Below are 18,925 nucleotides of genomic sequence, written 5' to 3' on the forward strand. Positions count from 1 at the left end.
AAATTGACAGACCAAATTGAGACAATAAGTCAGCCCACTGGGGATCTAACTAACTCATCAGGCTCTGACAATAGATATATTGAAAGAACATGCTTTGTTTCCAGCAAAAAGAGAATATAAATATATATCATTTTTAGAAATTCATAAGACATAATAGAAATAGAACGTATTTATCACATCACAGAAGAAAAAGAAATTGTCAAAGTAGAAATAACAGAGACCACAATCTCTGATCAAACCTAATGAAATTAGAAATAACAAGGACAGACCAAAAATAATCTCCTTGTGGAATTACTCTTGTATTAAAAGGAAATGGAAATTGAAATTATAGGCTTTTTAGAAAATAATGGCAATGAGTAGCTATAAATCAAAAACTGTGGGATTTGGCTAAAGCAGTAATTACAGGAATATTTATGTCCTTAAATGCATTTATTAGAAAATACAAAATATTGACAATAAATGACAATCAAGAAAAAGAACAATGAAAGTTTAAATAAGGAGGAAGGGTTTTTTTAAGTTAAATCAGAAACCAATAACATAGAAAATGATCAGAAAGCATAGACCTTAATTATAAACCGAAAGTTCATTCTTTGAGAAGTTCAACAAACATGCAAAGCTTCAAAAGTTTGATCTAGAGAGAATAAGAAAAATAACACTAAGGACAAGAAGAAATCGCTTCAAATATGGCTACTTCTAAAATTATAAGAGAATATTAAGGAGATTATTTCATAGTCAAAAATCTAAATGAAATGGATAATTTTCCTGGAAAGTTGAACCAGTAAACATGACAGAAATGTGACATGTCTACTCCTAAAAACAGAGAGGGGGTCAGGAATACAGCTGTGTGGATTAGAAAACTAATCAACTGTGTGCACCCTGACCGTACCACTTGGTAGGGGTGTAACTTTAGGCAAGTTTCTCAACTTCTCTGGGCATCAGTTTCTCTTTGGTAAAATGAAGAAATAACAATAACTGCTGTCCAGGATTACACATACATATAAAGCCTTTAAAACAGTGCTTGACACATACATAGTCAATATTCTGTCATCATATTATCATGTCATCACCCCATCACCATCACCCATCACTATCACCAGATGGTTTTATAGCTGAGACTTACCAAACCTTCAAGAAGAGATCAGTCGTATTTAAGCAGTTTCAGACCTGAATTCCCTGGTGGTCCAGTGGTTAGGACTCTGCACTTTCACTGCAGGGGGCACAGGTTCGAACTAAGATCCTGCAAGCCACAAGGTGTGTCAAATAAAAAATAAAAAAATAAACAGTTTCAGACCTAAGAAAAAGCTATAATGTTTCTGAAGTCAACCTTATGTAGCTGGCATCACCTTGACACCAACAAGGAACCAAGAGAGCACAGAGTCAAAGAAAACCCATCAGAGCTCTCTTACAAAGATGCATGAGAAAGACGGCAAATGGAAGTTTAGCAGATGAGTTCCTGTGTCTCTCCTGGGTCACAGGAGTAACGCGAGCCCTCCATACACTCCCCTCTCTCCACACTGCCTGGCTAATAGGAAGCTCTGAGAGTCTGTGATGGGGAGATGCTGAGATTTTGGCTTCTGACCAAGGACTCAGGAGTGATGTCTGAAAAACAAGGGGTGTTTGGGATAGGGAAGTAAGGAGGCATGCGGTGCTTCCCTTTCCTAGGCTGTGAACCACTCGAAACAGGGATGACATTGTACTCGTCTTTGCACCATTCCAGCCCAGCATGGGCCTGGCCATGAGACTAGTCAAAACACAGGTGTATTTGGTATATATACACCTTCCTAGCAGACACTTATTGTTACTCATAAGATGTGAGCAAATGTCATTATCAGGCCAGGTATTTGAAAGCATTGTGCACCGTGTCTAGGAGCTAACTCAGTACCCCATAAATATATCATTAGGTCAGGTTCAAGTGCGTAGTGGTTTGAAGTCCAGGTTTTGTAGATCTTGCTTGATGTGTAATCATCTCTCAAGATAGAGTAGGTATCTGAGTGTGAGCTGAGTGGACCCTTCCCATCCTGATGGCATGAGGGGATTACTCACTTCACTGATTACTTGCCTCTTTTCCCTCCCCGAGGGGCTCACAGCTGTGCACTCACTGGGCATTTCAGCTTGTTGCTGGTTTGCATCTGAGTCTTCCTTTCAGTGGATTGCCTTTCAGGGTGCCCGTACTCTTCTCAGTGCCAGTTCTTCTGTCTCTTCGGTATCTCTAGCCGACCTCATTAGCAAGAGCTTCCATTGTGGTCTCAGGTATCACTGACCTCTCTTTGGATGCTGCATCTGAACTTCATCCAATTATTCATTATGGCTTATCTTTTTTAATACCCCAAACACTGCTTCCTTTGGATTACATGACGTTTTAAGAGGCCTTGAATTTTTTAATTATTTAAAGGACCTCTCAGAAATGCATACAATTCTTATGACCACATTTATCTACCTGTAACCTGTCGGTGGCAGAACCTGTAACTCAGTGGGCACATTTTTCACATGATCACAGGAAGCTTGTGTGTTCATTGGCTCATGCAAGACTGTAAAGGCCACGGCCTGTGAAATCTTTGGGGAACCTCAGTAAACATTTAGCTGCGTCAGTCTTGAAGGAAATTGTATCTGATTGGATTGTCCTGGGGCGGGTGAGGACTCAGTGTTTCCAAGCAAACCAGATGAGGCCGCCCCGGAGGTAGCAGCTGCCAGTACATCAACAGCAGGGGAAAGGGCACCGAGATGGACGTGATCAGGTGTGGGCATGAGAGCGCTGGTTGCAGAGGCAAGTCATAAAAAGATGGTTTTTCTTTAATGAAGAACTGATGATTGTAGGGCAGTTTTAATGGGTCATAGCAAGTGGATCAGACACAACCATAGATGTTTTTCTATGGACGTATCTTTGGTTTGTTTTTAGCTCCATTTTCATTTCTCAAGAAATTAGTGAGGATTGAAGTCCTCATTTAATGAAACCCTAATTAATCCAAAAGTATTCATGATGGCTTTCCAGAAAAATCAAAGCTATCCCCACACTAACCTGTTCCTTTTTGTTTCCTGGTAGAACGTCCATTCTCGGGATTTCCTTTGGAGCTGCATTTCTCTCGCTTGCCTTTATCCTTTTCGTCTGCTTTGCTGGACAGCTTTTGGTAGGTACTTCAAATATGGAACTTCTTTGAAAAGTGTGCTCATTGAATGAAAACTGATTTCTTCCTCAAGACAGGGAGCTTGTTGATTTACTGTTTCAGGAGATGTACATCCAAGTAGAGAAATATGGACGCTTCATGTCAACAGCCCAGAGTATAAGCTGAGGCAGCCCGTGCACAGCCAAGACACTAATCTGAAGGTTACTTGAAATGTTGGATATCATGCTATAAAATTGTATTTATGTTTATTTGTTTCTGTCAACATTTTTTATCTCCTCTAAGTTTTCAGAGTATTTATAGCAGCAAATACTAGTGTAATAGGAGGCTTTTAATGACCGGGAGAATTAAAATGTAAACCAAATGTGTCTTGAATGTCAACTTTTAAGGTATAAAGTTTTGGAAAATATGAAAATAGCAAATGTAAAAATATCTCTTATTAGTGTTTTAATTTAAAACTAATCATTGTCAGCACTTATGGTTTAAATGCTAGTTCAGGATTTAAGAATTAAATCTCACTGCATTCTTGAGTCTAAAGCAAGTGTTGCTGGGTGGCCCTACCTCCATGAGAGCATCCTAAGAAAGCCAACAATGAGATAGGAGTGCCAAAAGACAGTCAAGGTTCCATTTTGTTCATCTGAGGTGAGTTGAAACAGGAGAGGCCACTATGAACCAGATTCCAAGCATTGGGTGCATTCTAGTTGGATATGTGAAATCACTTGGCCAAAAAGGGTTAAGATTCCAAAGCATGTCCCTACCTCTGGACAGTAGACACTGCCTCCTCTGCCTTGTACCTTTGCAAACTTTTGTGGGTTTTGTTTGCCATATCATAGTTTGGATGTTTCCAGTTGGATTGGAAACTCTTCCAAAAGTGAAACTGTTGTTTCTGATTTCCTCGAACGCACACATGGCATCTTGAGTCTCTTAAAAATCCCCTGAAGACCTTGTAGGTTGTAGAGAAGATTGAGTAACTGTTGACTACGGGAACCCTTGTCAAGTTCTAAGATACAAGGAATTCTTAACATACAAGGGATCCTGACTTTCTATGTTCAGATTTTCCTTGTGTGGAAAAGCACACAGACTCCACTCTTTCTCTTCCTGGCTCCCAAAAGACTTCTGCAGCCCGTTTCTCAGGTTTTCAGAAGAGGAACGGTCATTCGTGGTTCCATTGGAAATCCAAACCCTGTTCTAATTAAAGCAGATTCTATCACTGTGTCTCAGTAGCCATCCTTCTCTTTTTCTATTCCAAGGAATCCAGTCTTGGGGGTGGCGGGAATATAGTGTATATTTAGGGTTTCAAACTGACATTTCTTTCCACTGTCTAAGTTGCTATAGGAAAGAAACAGAGAGCCAGAGGAGGGAGAAAGAATCTCCTGAGCAACTTTGCTGCCTTGGTGGGAATGCTTTGCTCTTATATAACGTCTCCCCTCTCAGCCTTGGTATAATCTGACCTCACTGTTGAACCTTTCGTGGCTTTTGGTCCCTCCTGGACCTGCCAGTGGTGCCTCAGGGGGTTCAAGATCCAACATTCCTGGCTCCTGGTTCCTCCCACTCCCCAAGGGCATCCCAAGACTCTGACACCCACACACCAGATGCTAGGAAGTTCTTAACTCTGTGTTGTCTCAAAGAGAAAAGTTCAACGCTGCAAATGAACTAGTGTTTAACCTCCAACTCACAGGAACCCTGTACTTTGCCAAAGTGGTCAGGAAGACCAAACTTGAAGACATCTGGCCTTTCTAAACTTGAATCAATAGGATCTGTGAATGAGTCTGCCCCCAGAGGCCAGCTGTGATGCTTGGTCCAGATGTAATCCTGGTAAAATTCAAAGAGGAACTCTTCTCATTCCAATAAGAGGTTCTTTTCACTCTTTAAAACATTATGTAAGGATTTTTTTTTTTTTAATCTTTCAACATCAAACATAGTCATGCAGAAGGCTTTAAGTGTGCTTTCTACTCTACCCTCCAAATTCGGTCAAAAACTACATATATCACCTTTGAGACTCTGGTTAAGTCTTTTCCAAGCCACAGTTTCCTCACATGGAAATTGGAAATCAACCATCCTCACAGCTTCTCAGGATGACTGGAGATATTAAATGTTAAGGACCTAGCAGGATACCAACAGATTTTCAACAAACAGCAGCTACCATTATTTTCCATCACTGCATATTTTAGAGTGCCTATTCTTAGAGCACTTTAGACAAACCCTTTTTAAGGCAGCAAACAACAGCATTAACTTTTTAAAAATTAATATGAGTTCTCATAGTGTTTTGAACAAAGATCAAAATGATAAATGCTTGCTTCTGTCTCTTTTTAAAAAAAAAATTTACAGTTCTTACATGTGACATTTAATGTAATACTTAAGTGTCACTCTACAAACAACAAATTTAAATTGAAGAAGAAAAAAACCTATGTATATCACAAATATTCCACAGTGGTCATAGAGAAGTATGAGGTTTTATTGTGATTTGCACTTATTTATGGATTAAATACTGAGTTTATGAAAGAATACTGAATATCCCAGACTCATCTTCTATTAACTGATGTTCACCTTCTGAAAACTTAAATGCCAAAGGCAGTATCAATGCTAATATCGGTATTAAATTCAACGTATGAAGAAAGAAATTAAAATACATCTATGAAGGAGGTTGAGAAAAGGTAGGCCTGACAGATATTTTTCCTCCAAGACCTTTACCTTTATTATCCTCTGTTGCACAAAAAGTGCAACATAATAGATACAATCGATAGGTCATTGTTCAGCTGGGTGTGATAAAAAGGTAGAGAAACATCAAAGTGGGCAGAAAATAAAAGTGATAAGGAAATGCAATTTTTTTCCTGTTGATTAAAAAGATATGTGTTCAGTGACACATTCAGAGAAAAATGCCAGGGAATCTGTTTGTTATAATCATGATTGCTGGGGGAAGCCCGGCCTCTCCTCTCCCTCCAGTCACCCTAGCCCACACCTTCCCCAGTGCTGGCCCTCCCCTCCCCTCCCCCGCATTGCCCACTTCTTAGTTCTTGCCCATGGGGGTGGGCTCTGCACCTGCTCGCCTTCCTAGAAACTTTATCAGGAGCATCACCAGCCCTTGTGATGGATCCTTCTTTGAGCACCATGGGACTCAGGATCTGCACCATGTAATTTGACACTCGATTGTATAACATCTCGCTGACCCCCATTTTTTTTATTTTTTGGTGAGTGTGACTGCTGTTTCTCCTTGTATACAGTAGGTTCCTTAAGGCCAGGGTTGTTTCCTACCCTTGCTTTCTGTCTCCCAGGGAATCCAGCAGAATGCTAACCTCATAAATGAGTTTGTAATGAGCATATGCTAAGTAAGCGCCACTGGACTTCTATGATTTCCATGAGGTTCTTTTTCCTTTCTCCACTCATCAAGCTCCATGTAGCACCTCCCTTGTCTCACCAACCCTCCCCCATTCATCCTCAGGCAGAGTTATGTGCCCTGAGAGCCCGTGTTCATCCTTCTTTCTCCAGATGCCCTGGCGTGGGGATGGGCTCTGTGTGTAAATGAATGTATGAAAGACTGAATGGTGGTCCATGGCCCTCATCTCGCTGCACTGAAATTCCTTCTCATATGCACCATGAATCTTTGACTCTGACGTGCTTCGGGCTGACTTCTCCTTTGGAAATGATCTCCTAACCTTCATAAACTAATTCTGAAGAGCCCTCCTTTTCCCCCACTGGCTTCCCTAGTGCCTGCTGTTTGGGCTTCCTATTTTCTGTTCTGATTTGTATTCTTTCAGGTGAAAAAAATCATCAGTGAGTTCACCTCAGCCCTGTTTTTTTTTCATTGAGTATTTCAGGCACTTGAAGCACAAGATAAATATTTAATGTCAGTTACCTTAAAGGCAACGTCCTGGCACCACTGCTCAGAGAACATCCCACACCCACCCTCGCCCAGACTCAACTTCCCCCAAGCTCGCAGCTCTGAATTCAGCTCACGGTCACCGCATCCCTGCTCCCGGTTCTGGCAAGCTCCTGGCTTGCCTGCATCCTGGACCATCATCCCGTGTTCTCACTTGTCAGACCTCCTTCACCGCCTGTGCATCGGTCCCCTTAGGAGGTGCTTAGCTTTCTACAACAGACACTGGTTAGCATTTCACAATCGTAAACTTGAGAGCTGAAAGGGACCCAAGAGATAACCTTGGTCAGCCCCGCATTTTGTGGATGAGGGACCCAGGACTCGAGATGCCATTCACTTCAATGAGTTCCCATTTCTACATACTTAAAAGTTTCCCTCCATGACAGATAATGCAGGAGTTGTAAGCAGATCTCTTGAGGTTGGAGACGGAGGCTTTGGATCAGGATCAGGACACTATAAGATCTGCAAAGGTTTCCTGTCCTTGGATGAGAACCTTCAGAACCAACGTAAACTGCTTATGACGGGCAAGATCCCGTGAATAGTTCTGTATCTGACCTCATTGCAGTTTAGAAATAATAAATGTTATATTATATTAAAATTACTCTGCTAAGCATGTTATATAGGCTGGCTCATTTAACCACACAAGGGTCCTTGGAGGGAACGCTTATTCTCAATTAATGAAACAAACAGAAGCTCACAGAGGCTACATAATTTGCCCTGTAGTGTATAGCAAGTAGGTTTTGGAGCCACTGGAAACAAGGCTTAGAACCCTTATGATTATTGGGAGGCACTTTCCAGACGGTGCTAGGCTGTGTGTGGAGAGTCCCTGGCAGACAGGTGCTCAGAACTAGGCAGGGATGACCACATTCATGGTCTTGGGCCATCATGGCACTGAGGTTGTCTCCGGTGACTGCTAAGAATCAGTTGGTCAGAATCACGTAAGTCAGTCACGATAACCTCACATAGAACCTAATTCATAGTCTAGTTTTCCAATATATGCAGCTGTTGACCCAGTTTACATAAAACTGGATTCTGGGCAAGGTATAACTCCATCTTAAGAGTCATTCAGTAAAATGGAGGAAAAATGTTCATTTATAAGTGGATTTAAACTCCAAAATATTCTAGTAGGAAAGCATCCTTAATAATAATACTTTGCAAAAATGTTTTTACATATGTGAGAGCCCTTTAAAGTGCATTCAATGTATATTATTTTATTTGATAATCCAAAGAATCCATTTTATCTAAGTAGAAACTAAGATGTAGAGTAAGAGATTGTATTTTCATGACACTCGGCAATAAAAAATAATAATAGCTGTCATCATCATAGTAGTAATAATAATAAGTGTGTACTTACTGCCAAATTTAACTTTCTAAACTACCTGAAGTAGACTTGCATCTCTGGAAGAAATACAAGAGATATAACTATAAATAACACACACACCAAAAAAAAAAAAAAACCCTCCTTGATGAAATGTATTTTAGAAGGAGTATGCCAGATTTAGCAAATGAAAATGTTAGAAAATGTCAGGAGAATTTTTTTCTCTCAATGTGGTTTTCTTGTGCTTTGTATAGCAGAGATAATATGATATCAGCCCACCAACGTTGTTCCAGGCAGAGATGAAAGCACAAACATAGAGATTGTCCTGGGGAAGGAAAGTAGGTCACACACCAGCTGATTAAAAAGCTTTCTACCCACAGGAGTGTTTTTCCCTTGAAATCTATTTTCTCTAATTTCAACATAATCAGCTTTCTCATGGTTAGTATTTTCCCAGTGTCCCTTTTCCCGTCTTCTTATTCAGCTTTTCCTTGCTATATAGGTGTGTCTCTTGTAAACAGCATCTAAGTGTATGTTACATTCTCTGATCCAAGAGTCTCTTTCTTTTACCTGACAAGTGTAATACATTTATGTGTATTATAATTACTGCTAGTCTTATTTTGCTTTTTTTATCCATCATGTATGTTCTTTGCTTCTGCTTATTTTTCCTCCTCTCCTGCCTTCTCTTGGACGAATGGAGTTTATTCTCCTTTATCCCCTGTAGTGACTTGGCAGTTGCTTTATCCAAGTCTTTTCTTTTAGCAATTAAGGTAAAATATGTAACATGCACATGATTAACAGGGTCCATTATTATCTCCATCTTCTTGGTGAAGAATACAAGGACCATGCTCTAAATCTCTAAATCTTATCATCCTTTTCCATCATCCATGCTAGTGCTGTTTAGATTTTTAAAATTTAAACTATTTTTATTGTTCATTGTTACCACTATTCTTGTTTAACAATCTCTTTGTTCACCGGTCTTCTGAATGCCATTCCTTCCTCCAGATGCAGTGTCCATATTTCCATAGGATTATTCCTTTTGTAATCCCTTCCATGAGAGCCTGTGCATAATATACCCAATCAGCTTTTATATTTAAAAAATAGCCTTTTTTCCTCACTAATAATTTAGTCAATAATTTTTCCAACATTTTGAAGACATGAGTCCATATTTTCCTGGATTTTAATGTACTGAGGAGAAATCTACTCTAATTGTTCTTCCTTGGTAAATGTCTTTTCTCTGATTGCTTTTGTAGGATTTGTTCTTTGTCTGTCTTGGTCAACTGACTCCTCGTGTTAAGGAGTAGGTTTACTTTCATTTTTCCTGGTTGCGACTCAGTGCATTGTCCAGCCACAGAGTTCATTTCGTGCTCCAGGTCCACAAAGTTGTCATCCCATATTTCCTTGTATTTTGCCTCTTTCCCTGTCTTTCTGTTCTATTTTTCTCAAACTTTCATTCCAAGTATGTTGAATCTTTTTATTGTACCTTCCGTGCCTCAACATCATACTTTTTATCTCTTTATATTTCTGTGCTGCTTTACAGGTTGTTTCCTTAGAGCTATCTTACCCTCTTCCGCATAACTATTGAGTGTTTAATCTCAATATCTACCTGTTTGTCTCTAGAGAGTCTATGGAGCTCATTTTTAAAATATGCCTGTTGCTTTCTCTTAACTGATTATTCATTATGAACTCTAACCCATCTTTTATTAATTTAATCTTATTTTACAGACTATTTCAGATTGATATAATAATTGCAGACCTTGTGATACTAATTCTACTATCTGTTATTTCTGTTTATTCTTCCTTGTAAGGTCTTCTTACGTAGTTCATAATTTTTGTTTATTGTGAGATCATTCAGTAGGGGCTGCCCCCTTCCCAACTGGGACGTGCCCTGCACCCTGCGATGTGAAGTATTTTTCATAAGCAGTGTTGTTCTTGCTGCAGCTGGAGCCCCAAGGACTTTCTCTGGTTTTTGGTCTGATTGATAACCACTCACCTTGGGATTCTCATTATGAAGCAGATAATGTGGTTTCAAAACCAACACCCATATTTAGAGTTTGAATTATCATTGGAAGTTTATTGGTACTTCCTTGATCTAGTGTATGGAGTTCTTCTAGACTTCTCCACATGGAGAGAATAGCTTTCTGAGGCTTCTGGTTTTATTCAGGGGTCTTGGTTCCAGCTGCCCACCTTTTGCAGACCCAAGGCAACATCTTTTCCCTGTGGGCATTAAAAGCCCAGCCCTAGGTAATGTCCAGTTTCAGGACACTCCTAGGCCAATCCCACAGCCTCAGTCCCCCTAGCAGTGATCTCCTTCTTTGTTCCCAGCCCATGGGAATTTCTCTTTGGGTCCATCGTTAAGACGGGGAGCTTATTGAGTGAGCATCTATTACGTTCTGACTGTTTGCCAAACACCGTGCTGCCTCTGGGAATACAAAGATGGGTTATGGGAGTTCCCTGGAGGTCCAGTGGTAAGGACTCGGCACTTTCACTGCTGTGGGCCCAGGTTTGATCCCTGGTCAGGGAACTAAGATCCCACAAGCTGCACAGCGTGGCCAAAAAAAAAAATAGAAAACAAAGATTGGTGTGAGGAGGCCAGTGTCCTCCACCAGGTCTCCACATGACCAGAGACAAGCATGTCGGCAAAGATAACACAATGTGGACGGTGCTACGAGGACCACACAGTGGATGAATGACAGAGGAATATGGCTCAGCCAAAGCGTACAAAAGAAACAGGTTGATTTTGTAAACTATGATTGGTTGAAATAAAAGTCTGTGGGAAATCCAAGTACAATTAAATCATTAAAGCAGACACATCAGTCTCTGTGACATTAAATGTTTTAAGTAATTATTGCTGCAACTTGTTGCTGCCATTCAAAAAGATAGTCCCTGCCCAGTTAAAATGCCAAAGTAAGAAAGGCAAAGTGCTCCTTTAGACAACTACACAATAGTGCATGTTTATATGATAAACTTCACCATAGCTTTCAGGCAAGATTTTAGGATGAGTTCTAATAATAAAAATTTGTTACTCAGCCACTGTGATATATTGATAACTTTCTGAAATGTTTCTCATTGTATTAAACTTCACCTATATAAGGATCTACTTCTTTTCAGGTACATCGTTTTATTTTAAAAAGGAACACTAATGAGACTACAAACACAATCTGCTTTAATAATGATAACATTAAATTAGGAGGAATTTTAGAAAGAGAGACTACCAGTCGTTTCCAATGCAAAAGTTTCAAAAAGAAGAAAAGGAAGAGAGGAAGGAAGAAATGGAAAATATTTTTGGTGGAGTTAGTTTTTTTCCTTTTTTTAAATCCAAAACACAGATGAAGAGCATTTTATTTTTACATGGAGAATCTCTGCATCTTCTGGATGAAGAACATTAGCATTCATCCACACCCTTTCTAGCAACCCACACTGCTCACTGCTCCAAGCACTAACTCCACCATAGTTTGTTTTTGGTTTTTTTTTCTGGCTGCGTTGAGTCTTTGTTGCAGTGCGTGGGCTTCTCATTGAAGTGGCTTCTCTTTGTTGCAGAGCACAGGCTCTAGCTGCTCAGGCTTCAGTAGTTGTGGCATGTGGGCTCAGTAGTTGCGGCTCACGGACTGTAGAGCACAGGCTCAGTAGTTGTGACTTACAGGCTTAGGTGCTCCACAGCATGTGCGATCTTCCTGGACCAGGGATGGAACCCATGTCCCCTGCGTTAGCAGGTGGATTATTAACCACTGCGCCACCAGGGAAGTCCCCACCATAGGGTTTTCCTATACATTTATATTCTTTCTCCTTTTACATCTCCCACTACAGTTAGTACCAATTCCGTATTTATCAGTGGATGCATGTGGCATTACCAGCCAAGAGCATTTCTAGAAGGATTTCTAGCATTTCTTACTTACAGTGAGCTCACTGTAAGTAAGAAGAGGCAATCATAGGATACAGTGAGCCTCACTGATGATCACGGCAGGGAGGAAACAGATTTGGCTGAAACGATGCCAGTGATTACAGCAAAGATCAAATAGAATGACTACCCATTGGAAATGCTCTCATTTTCATATGCATAGCATCTTCTGAATAAACACCACAATATTCTTTGAGATGTTACCATTTATAATGTCTCATTAGGATGGTGTAAATTTTGATAAACTTTATTTTTCCATCAGGGACTCTGTTTGAATACTTAACCCAAAACAGAATAAACTGAACTAAATTATCATGTTAAGATCCAAGTTGTAATTTTTATTCAGAGCTACAAATGGAATCAATGTTCCCATTTTTCCTTAATCAGATTCCTTCTATCTTAAGTTCTTAGTCTTTTTTCTCCTTTTCTCCCATCGTTGGTTTCTTCTCTTCCCCCTAAGGTCTGTATCTTCCTCCTCTTCTTCCTGCACTGTCTTTGTAGTTCAGGGTCTCCATCTCCATCATCATCCTCTATTTCCTCATCCTTGCCACCAGCAGTGTTACCAGTTTTCATATTTCAGAACAGTTGTATTTACTTTGCCTCTACTTGGTGAAAGGATGGAAAGATAGGGGAGGCTGCCTGTCTCCATGAGCTGGAGAACAATGAGTATTTGGCTCAATAGGTTTAAAAACAATTTCACGGGGGGACTTGGAGTCACATAGGAAGACTAAACGGAGAAGGAATCGAACCTACCGCATCCTGAATCCGGTGTCCTGAGCCCAATGCACGCCAACCCCACGCGTCTTTAGTGAGCAGTTCCAAGAAGAGGGCTCTTCGCAGGGCTGAGTAGGAACATGACAGATTTCCAGGACATTCTGCCACATATACAGTAGGCACACAGAGGCAGTAGTTTCTAGGGCCACCAGTTTGTAATTGTGCCCAGCGTGTCATGGGAGCAGAAAAAACTCACGTATGTCTGCCCACATCTGCTTCAGCAAATGACTAATCTGTAAGCAGAATATAACATATTCCTATTAGATGGCATATTTGGCAATATTATCACCATGCATTATTCTAAAAATTCAAACAGTGATTTTTTTTAATTTCATAATTTCAATAGCATGTCTGTGTAATAACCAGATAATATTTTACCTAATTGACTGTGACATGGAATCTGTAATGTAATATTTAGATTTAAATATTCTCCTAAAATAGCAGTTTTGTGTTTTCTGCTCTTAAAACGTTTATCATATCTATTGACAATTTCTGTGTACAGACACAAAAGCATCCATTTTTATAATTTTCTTTTAAATAAAAAAACTAATCCTAGTCACTTAGGATGCAAATACATAAACATTGCCTCAAATTGCCAGAATCCAGCCAGATGTCATCATCTCCTACTGGAATATGAGCTGGATGACAATGATATTCTATTTGAATCTCTGCTCTTTACTCTATTATAGCTTCTCCTCCAGAGTGCAGATCTGACTGTGGTCTGCGGTATTAATATTATTCCAAGTAGCATGCATTGAACGATAGTGGTACACTTTCAGGTGGGTGTCCTCCAGCCGTGTGACCCTGAAAGATACTGCATGTTCACAGCATTAAAGGGCATCTCATTGGAAAACAGACTTAACGCCACCACCAACCCCCGTCCACAGCCTGCTTTGGGGAAGAAGCTTAGGGCATAAATCTGGCTCCCCCTGAGTTGCTGGTGGGAAGATGCTCTGCAGAGCCCGGTTGCCAGCCAGTGATTCAGCTCCTGGTGCCCCCAGAATCCAGGGCAGCACTGCCCCATTCTCCCAGACAGGCTGTAGGAGAAACCAGAGAAAGACCCAGGAGAATCTGCCCAAGGAGTGAGCCCTAAACGCTGTCCTGGGATTCTACGTCAGTGGGGGATGTATGCTGTAGAAAGTGTTCTGCATCTCTTTATATCAGGAGCTGAAGGGGGAAAAAAAGACTATAGTGGAATGGAAGGGGAAACATGTTTTTTGTTCATCTAGATGTAGAGCAAATAAATTTTTAGTCACTGAAATGTTTCTGAGAAATATTATGTTTTCTTCACAAATACAAAAAGCGTTAACACATATGTCCTGTTCTGGGCACCTTACGTAGCTCATTTAAACCTCGAGGCAGGCACTATTATTCTCATTTTAGAGATGAAGAAACTGAGGCCAGAGAGGGTAATTAACTTGCGGAAAGTTTAACAGCTATAGGGACTTGATGCCGAGCCACAGGGCCGGTTACCTTTCTCACTACCTCTCATCCAGTATCACAGAGTCTCATTTAATTGTTGTATCAACAGTTAACAAATTGCAGTGCTTACATCAACAATACTTTAAAGAATAAAGCAGAAAGAAAATGTGAAAGAGGTTGAGAAATAAAAGCGCTGTTTATTAGTGCTATTAAGGAATATTCTCTATTTGAATTTTATTGATGTCGCAACAGTTTATCATTATATTAACTTACTAGTACGCGTCAAAAGTGTATAAGTGTATATTTATTCCTCCTTCTGAACTTTTTTGAAATTATACCTTTTTTTAATGGTTCCAGGACACGTGACCTCAGATGCACAGTCCCTTTTGCGTGAAGGTTAAAATTTAGATTCCTAGAGAACTCTTAAGAATGCCTGTCAGATCTGATAACATATGTAAATGCCCACTCCGGTGGGTACCGGAATACCTGGCACTGGCCAGGTTTGCGTTACCCACAGGTTAGGATTCTCCCTACTCCGCTCTCTCACCACCGGGACGAAGGTGAACATCACAATGCTTCCCCAGGAAGGTGGCCTCGAGGCCTCGGTGAGGTTAGCCCATCACTGAGTTCCCACAGAGCAGAGTCTGGCCCACAGAAGATGGTGAGGGAAAGCTGGCTGTCATCCTATAAAGACCTCAGGTCCTTCCACACGAAGAGAGCTTCTTAGAAACTATAATGCTGCTCAGTGCAGCATTATTCACTGTAGCCAACGCCAGTGTCCAACAGGAGATGAATGGATAAACAAAATGTGGCCTATACATAGATTGTTATTCAGCCTTATGAAAAGAAAGAAGTCCTGTCACAGGCTACAGCGTGGATGAACCCAGAGGACATCATGCCAGCTGAAGTAAGCCAGGCACAGAAAGACAAATACTGCATGATTCCACTTTCATGAGTACTTAGACTGGTCAGAGGCTTAGAGACAGAAAGTAGCATAGCGGTTGCCAGGGGAAAGGGGAGTTGTTTCGTGGGTGTGGAGTCTCAGTTGTGCAAGATAACAGCTCTAGAGATCTGTAACACAGCAATGTGGATGCAGTAACACTACTGAACTGTGCACTTAAAAATAGTTTAGAGGGTCCGTTTTACATTTTTTAACACAATCAAAAATAAAAATTTTTATAATAAAAAGTAGAGCTTCTCCACGTGGAGGAAGCCCTCGCAGGACAGGATGAGGTCAAGCCATCACCACAAGCCTCAGCTGAGAACACTGGGTGTTGCCTTCACAGGTACAGGCACCAAACTATTTTATGGTCTGGTTGTATTCTTAGGATTAGCTGCGTGTTGATCGCTTTCTGCGTAAATCACCTGAATTTATGAAACCTGCCTCCTCACGGCTGTGATCTGAGACCCAACACATCCCCCAGAGTGGTTTAATTACCTGGCATATTTTTCCTTTACCAGAAGAATTTTTAAACATAATTTCAGGTCTCTTTTAAAGGACATACAAGCACGTCCTAATTTGTCGTACAAACGTAATTAATTTGTTCCTAATTTGTAACAATGATGCCAACATAGTCTACTTCTTCAATCTGTGAAGAATATCGATGCATCTTGTGGTTTTAAACATCCTTGAGAAACTTGAGAAAATACATAAAATAGCAACACATTTCTTTTTCCTTCTCTCTCCTCCCAGCAATGCAGCAAAAAAGCGTCCGCCTCTCTCCTGTGGCTTTTGAAGTCGTCGGGCATCATCGCCACCCGCCCCTGGCCTCGGATCTCCCTGACGGTCATCACCACGGCCATCATATTAACCATGGCCGTGTTCAACATGGTGAGTCAGGGCCCCGCCGGGCGGTGCCTGTCTCATGGGATTTGGAAACCTTTCCCACAGCTCCTTCAGTGACACCCATTGCTGCCTGTTAAATTCAGCCCTCAACCGCTGCAGCAGCGGCTTCGCTAAGGGAAAAGGATGCAGACTGGGGGAACCACCGCGAGGGAGGGAGGCTCCTTCCAGTGGTTTCCTACCTCCTAGCTCGTCTTGGCTCCGGCTACAGAAATGCCACCAAATGTCAGCAGGGTGATCGGCCGGGGGTAACAGAACCAGCAAATTAAGGAGAGTGCAGTGGGAAAGGTGTCCTGCTCTGGGGTTTAAAGGGCCTGATTTCAAACAGCAGCTCCCACCTTACCAGCTGTTCGGTTTTGGAGAATTTTCATTACAAACTTTCACAGGCTCCACTTCACTCCTCATGAGAGAACTGAGAACTTACTTTCAGTTCTCAGTGAGAACTCACACTTCTCTGCCAAGGTGGATTTTTAAGGTATGAACCGACGCTCCGAGCACACTTAGGACGGCATGAGGTATTTGGTAAATATTGAACCAGTGGTCGCTCTTACTGTATCAATATTACTATTGGTATAGCCTTAAAAATAGACACTTAGGTAATCAGTGCACATTGAGACACAACCTTATTATTATTCTGACATCATCACCATCAACCATAAGGCGTTAATTTCCTTCATATGTTGGGTGCTTTACTGGTGTTGGAACTGCAGTGTCATGAGTATACTCCTTGCCTTCCGGAAACACAAAACCAGGTTGTGGAGAAGAGGCACGTGTGTTACATAATAAAGACATAGTTTTCATAGGTGAGACTAATGAGCATTCATTCAGCAAAAAATATATATATATTTATTGAGCATAAATATGCACCTGGTACGTCACTAGATCCTCAGAACCCAAAGACGGTTTGCCTCCCAGGAGTTCCCGGTGGAGTTTAGGAGACCGACAGCTGGGTAAACTTATAAAAGCGTCTGAGAGCCAACCATGGAAGCATGTAAGGGGCAAGGACAGGGGAGCCAGCGTGCGGGACAGGATTCTAAAGGATGGGCAGAAGGAGTTTCACCAGATGGTGGATGAAAGATGAGAAGGAGGGAAGGCATTTGGCATCTAGGACAAAGAAGAGAGACAAATTTGTACCAAGTAGCAGCAAAAAAACAAGGCTGAAGGAGTAAGTAAGGACCTTGAATATTTGCTTGGGATTTGTCCTCAGTGTTGTACTATGGGTCGTACAGTTTCTCCAGACACACCTGGAGATTCAGGTGAGGGTGATGCCAGCTGGAAGGCAGAAGGGCTGGGGTGCCAGCTGCAGAGGTGGGAGGGCCCCTTCCTCCACTTCACTTTGCCTCGAAGTCCATCTTAAGGGCACCTGGAAAGAAGGTGGCAGAGAAGCCTCTGTTTGCCCTCCTTCCTCCCACTTCCTGCCCATCAGGAGGTTGGGTATGGATTCCTGGGTGTCCTGCCGTGTGGTTAACTGGAGGACAGGTGAGCTGGCTTCTTCCACCTCACCTAACTACATGCCCCAGCTCCCTCTAGGAGCTCCCCTGAGAAAGGACATGAGGTGAGGCCCTACTGTAGGTCTTCCCAGGCACAGACCAGTGACAGGTGTCACCGTGACTTGGCCTTCCTCTACCCACCTGCTCAGCCTCAGAGGTCAGCTCGGGAAGGGGCTGCTCCCAGTTGCCCCTGTGCAGTTAGAACTAACGGTGTCTGTGGGGCGAGAGGGCTCGGCAGTCAAGGCCATGCAGCCGGCAGGCTTCCCCAGGACCAGCTTGTGTTCCTATGTGGAGTTGTCTTGCTGTGTCAAGTTCACCATGACAGCTCCACCATCCTGGCCCTCCTCCTGGACTTCTCCCCAAGCTCTTCACCCTCCTCCTGGACCTTCACAGCACCTGAGGCTGACTTTCTGCTTCAGAGATGATGAGACCTTCCCTCCAGGGATGGAGGCCTCCTCTTCTAGGTCTCAGGCATACCTAGACCGTGACATCATTTATTTCCAACAAGGGCTTTGTCAGGACTGACTGGGGAAGAGCTGGGAAATGGTGCCCTGTCTGGACAGGTAATTCCCTCAAGAATACCCTGCTCAGGAGGGACTTCAGGTTGCAATCACTCACCTGTGCGCTCATTTACCTTTGCACTCACCTGTGTGCTCATTTACCTGTGTACACGTCCTGAGAGGTGACGCATGTAACGCAACATCCACACACCTAAGAGCGAGGGGTGTTTTACTTATTTATTTTTTCACGTGTCCTAGGAAAGCACCCTCTATATAAGGAGGGGCCGTTCCGTAGTTACTAAATGAGAGAATGAATGAATGAATGTGTAAGCAGGCAACCCTTTAAAAAAGAAAACATTTTTCATGAAATCCAATTTGACCTTATAAAACCAGGATTTATCACCTAGTTTTTAAAAGACAGACTCGAAATGGGAAACAAGTCTTATTCGAAGCTGGTTGTAGTTCTCCTAGGATAATTAGTGATTGATGGGCAGTTCAATCACTGTCTATAAATGTTGCATGAGCTCAGCATTTAGGAGTAGATATTTTTACAGTAACTGCAATCCCTTTGGAGAGAAGAAATATATCTTCTGTACCGGAAACACATCTTCCAGTATCATTGTCCTTCCTCAGAAGGAAGGAAGTGCATTGCCAAGTGAGGTCGAGAAGTCTGTGGGAGACACATTAAAA

The 18,925-nt window shown here is 41.8% G+C and overlaps 1 protein-coding gene across 4 annotated transcripts in view; it reads left to right on the top strand.

The window, feature by feature from the left end:
* ADCY2 (adenylate cyclase 2) overlaps positions 1-18,925 on the top strand; it is a 430,270-nt gene that overhangs the window by 345,111 nt on the left and 66,234 nt on the right. For all 4 annotated transcript variants that reach the window (XM_059916085.1, XM_059916083.1, XM_059916084.1 and 1 more), the window contains 2 exons: positions 3,041-3,125; positions 16,096-16,233. In XM_059916085.1, the coding sequence (XP_059772068.1) occupies positions 3,041-3,125; positions 16,096-16,233 (223 nt within the window). The remainder of the gene's footprint in view (positions 1-3,040; positions 3,126-16,095; positions 16,234-18,925) is intronic.

This window comes from Balaenoptera ricei, chromosome 3, assembly GCF_028023285.1.
Source record: "Balaenoptera ricei isolate mBalRic1 chromosome 3, mBalRic1.hap2, whole genome shotgun sequence".
NCBI classification, from domain to species: Eukaryota; Metazoa; Chordata; class Mammalia; order Artiodactyla; family Balaenopteridae; genus Balaenoptera; species Balaenoptera ricei.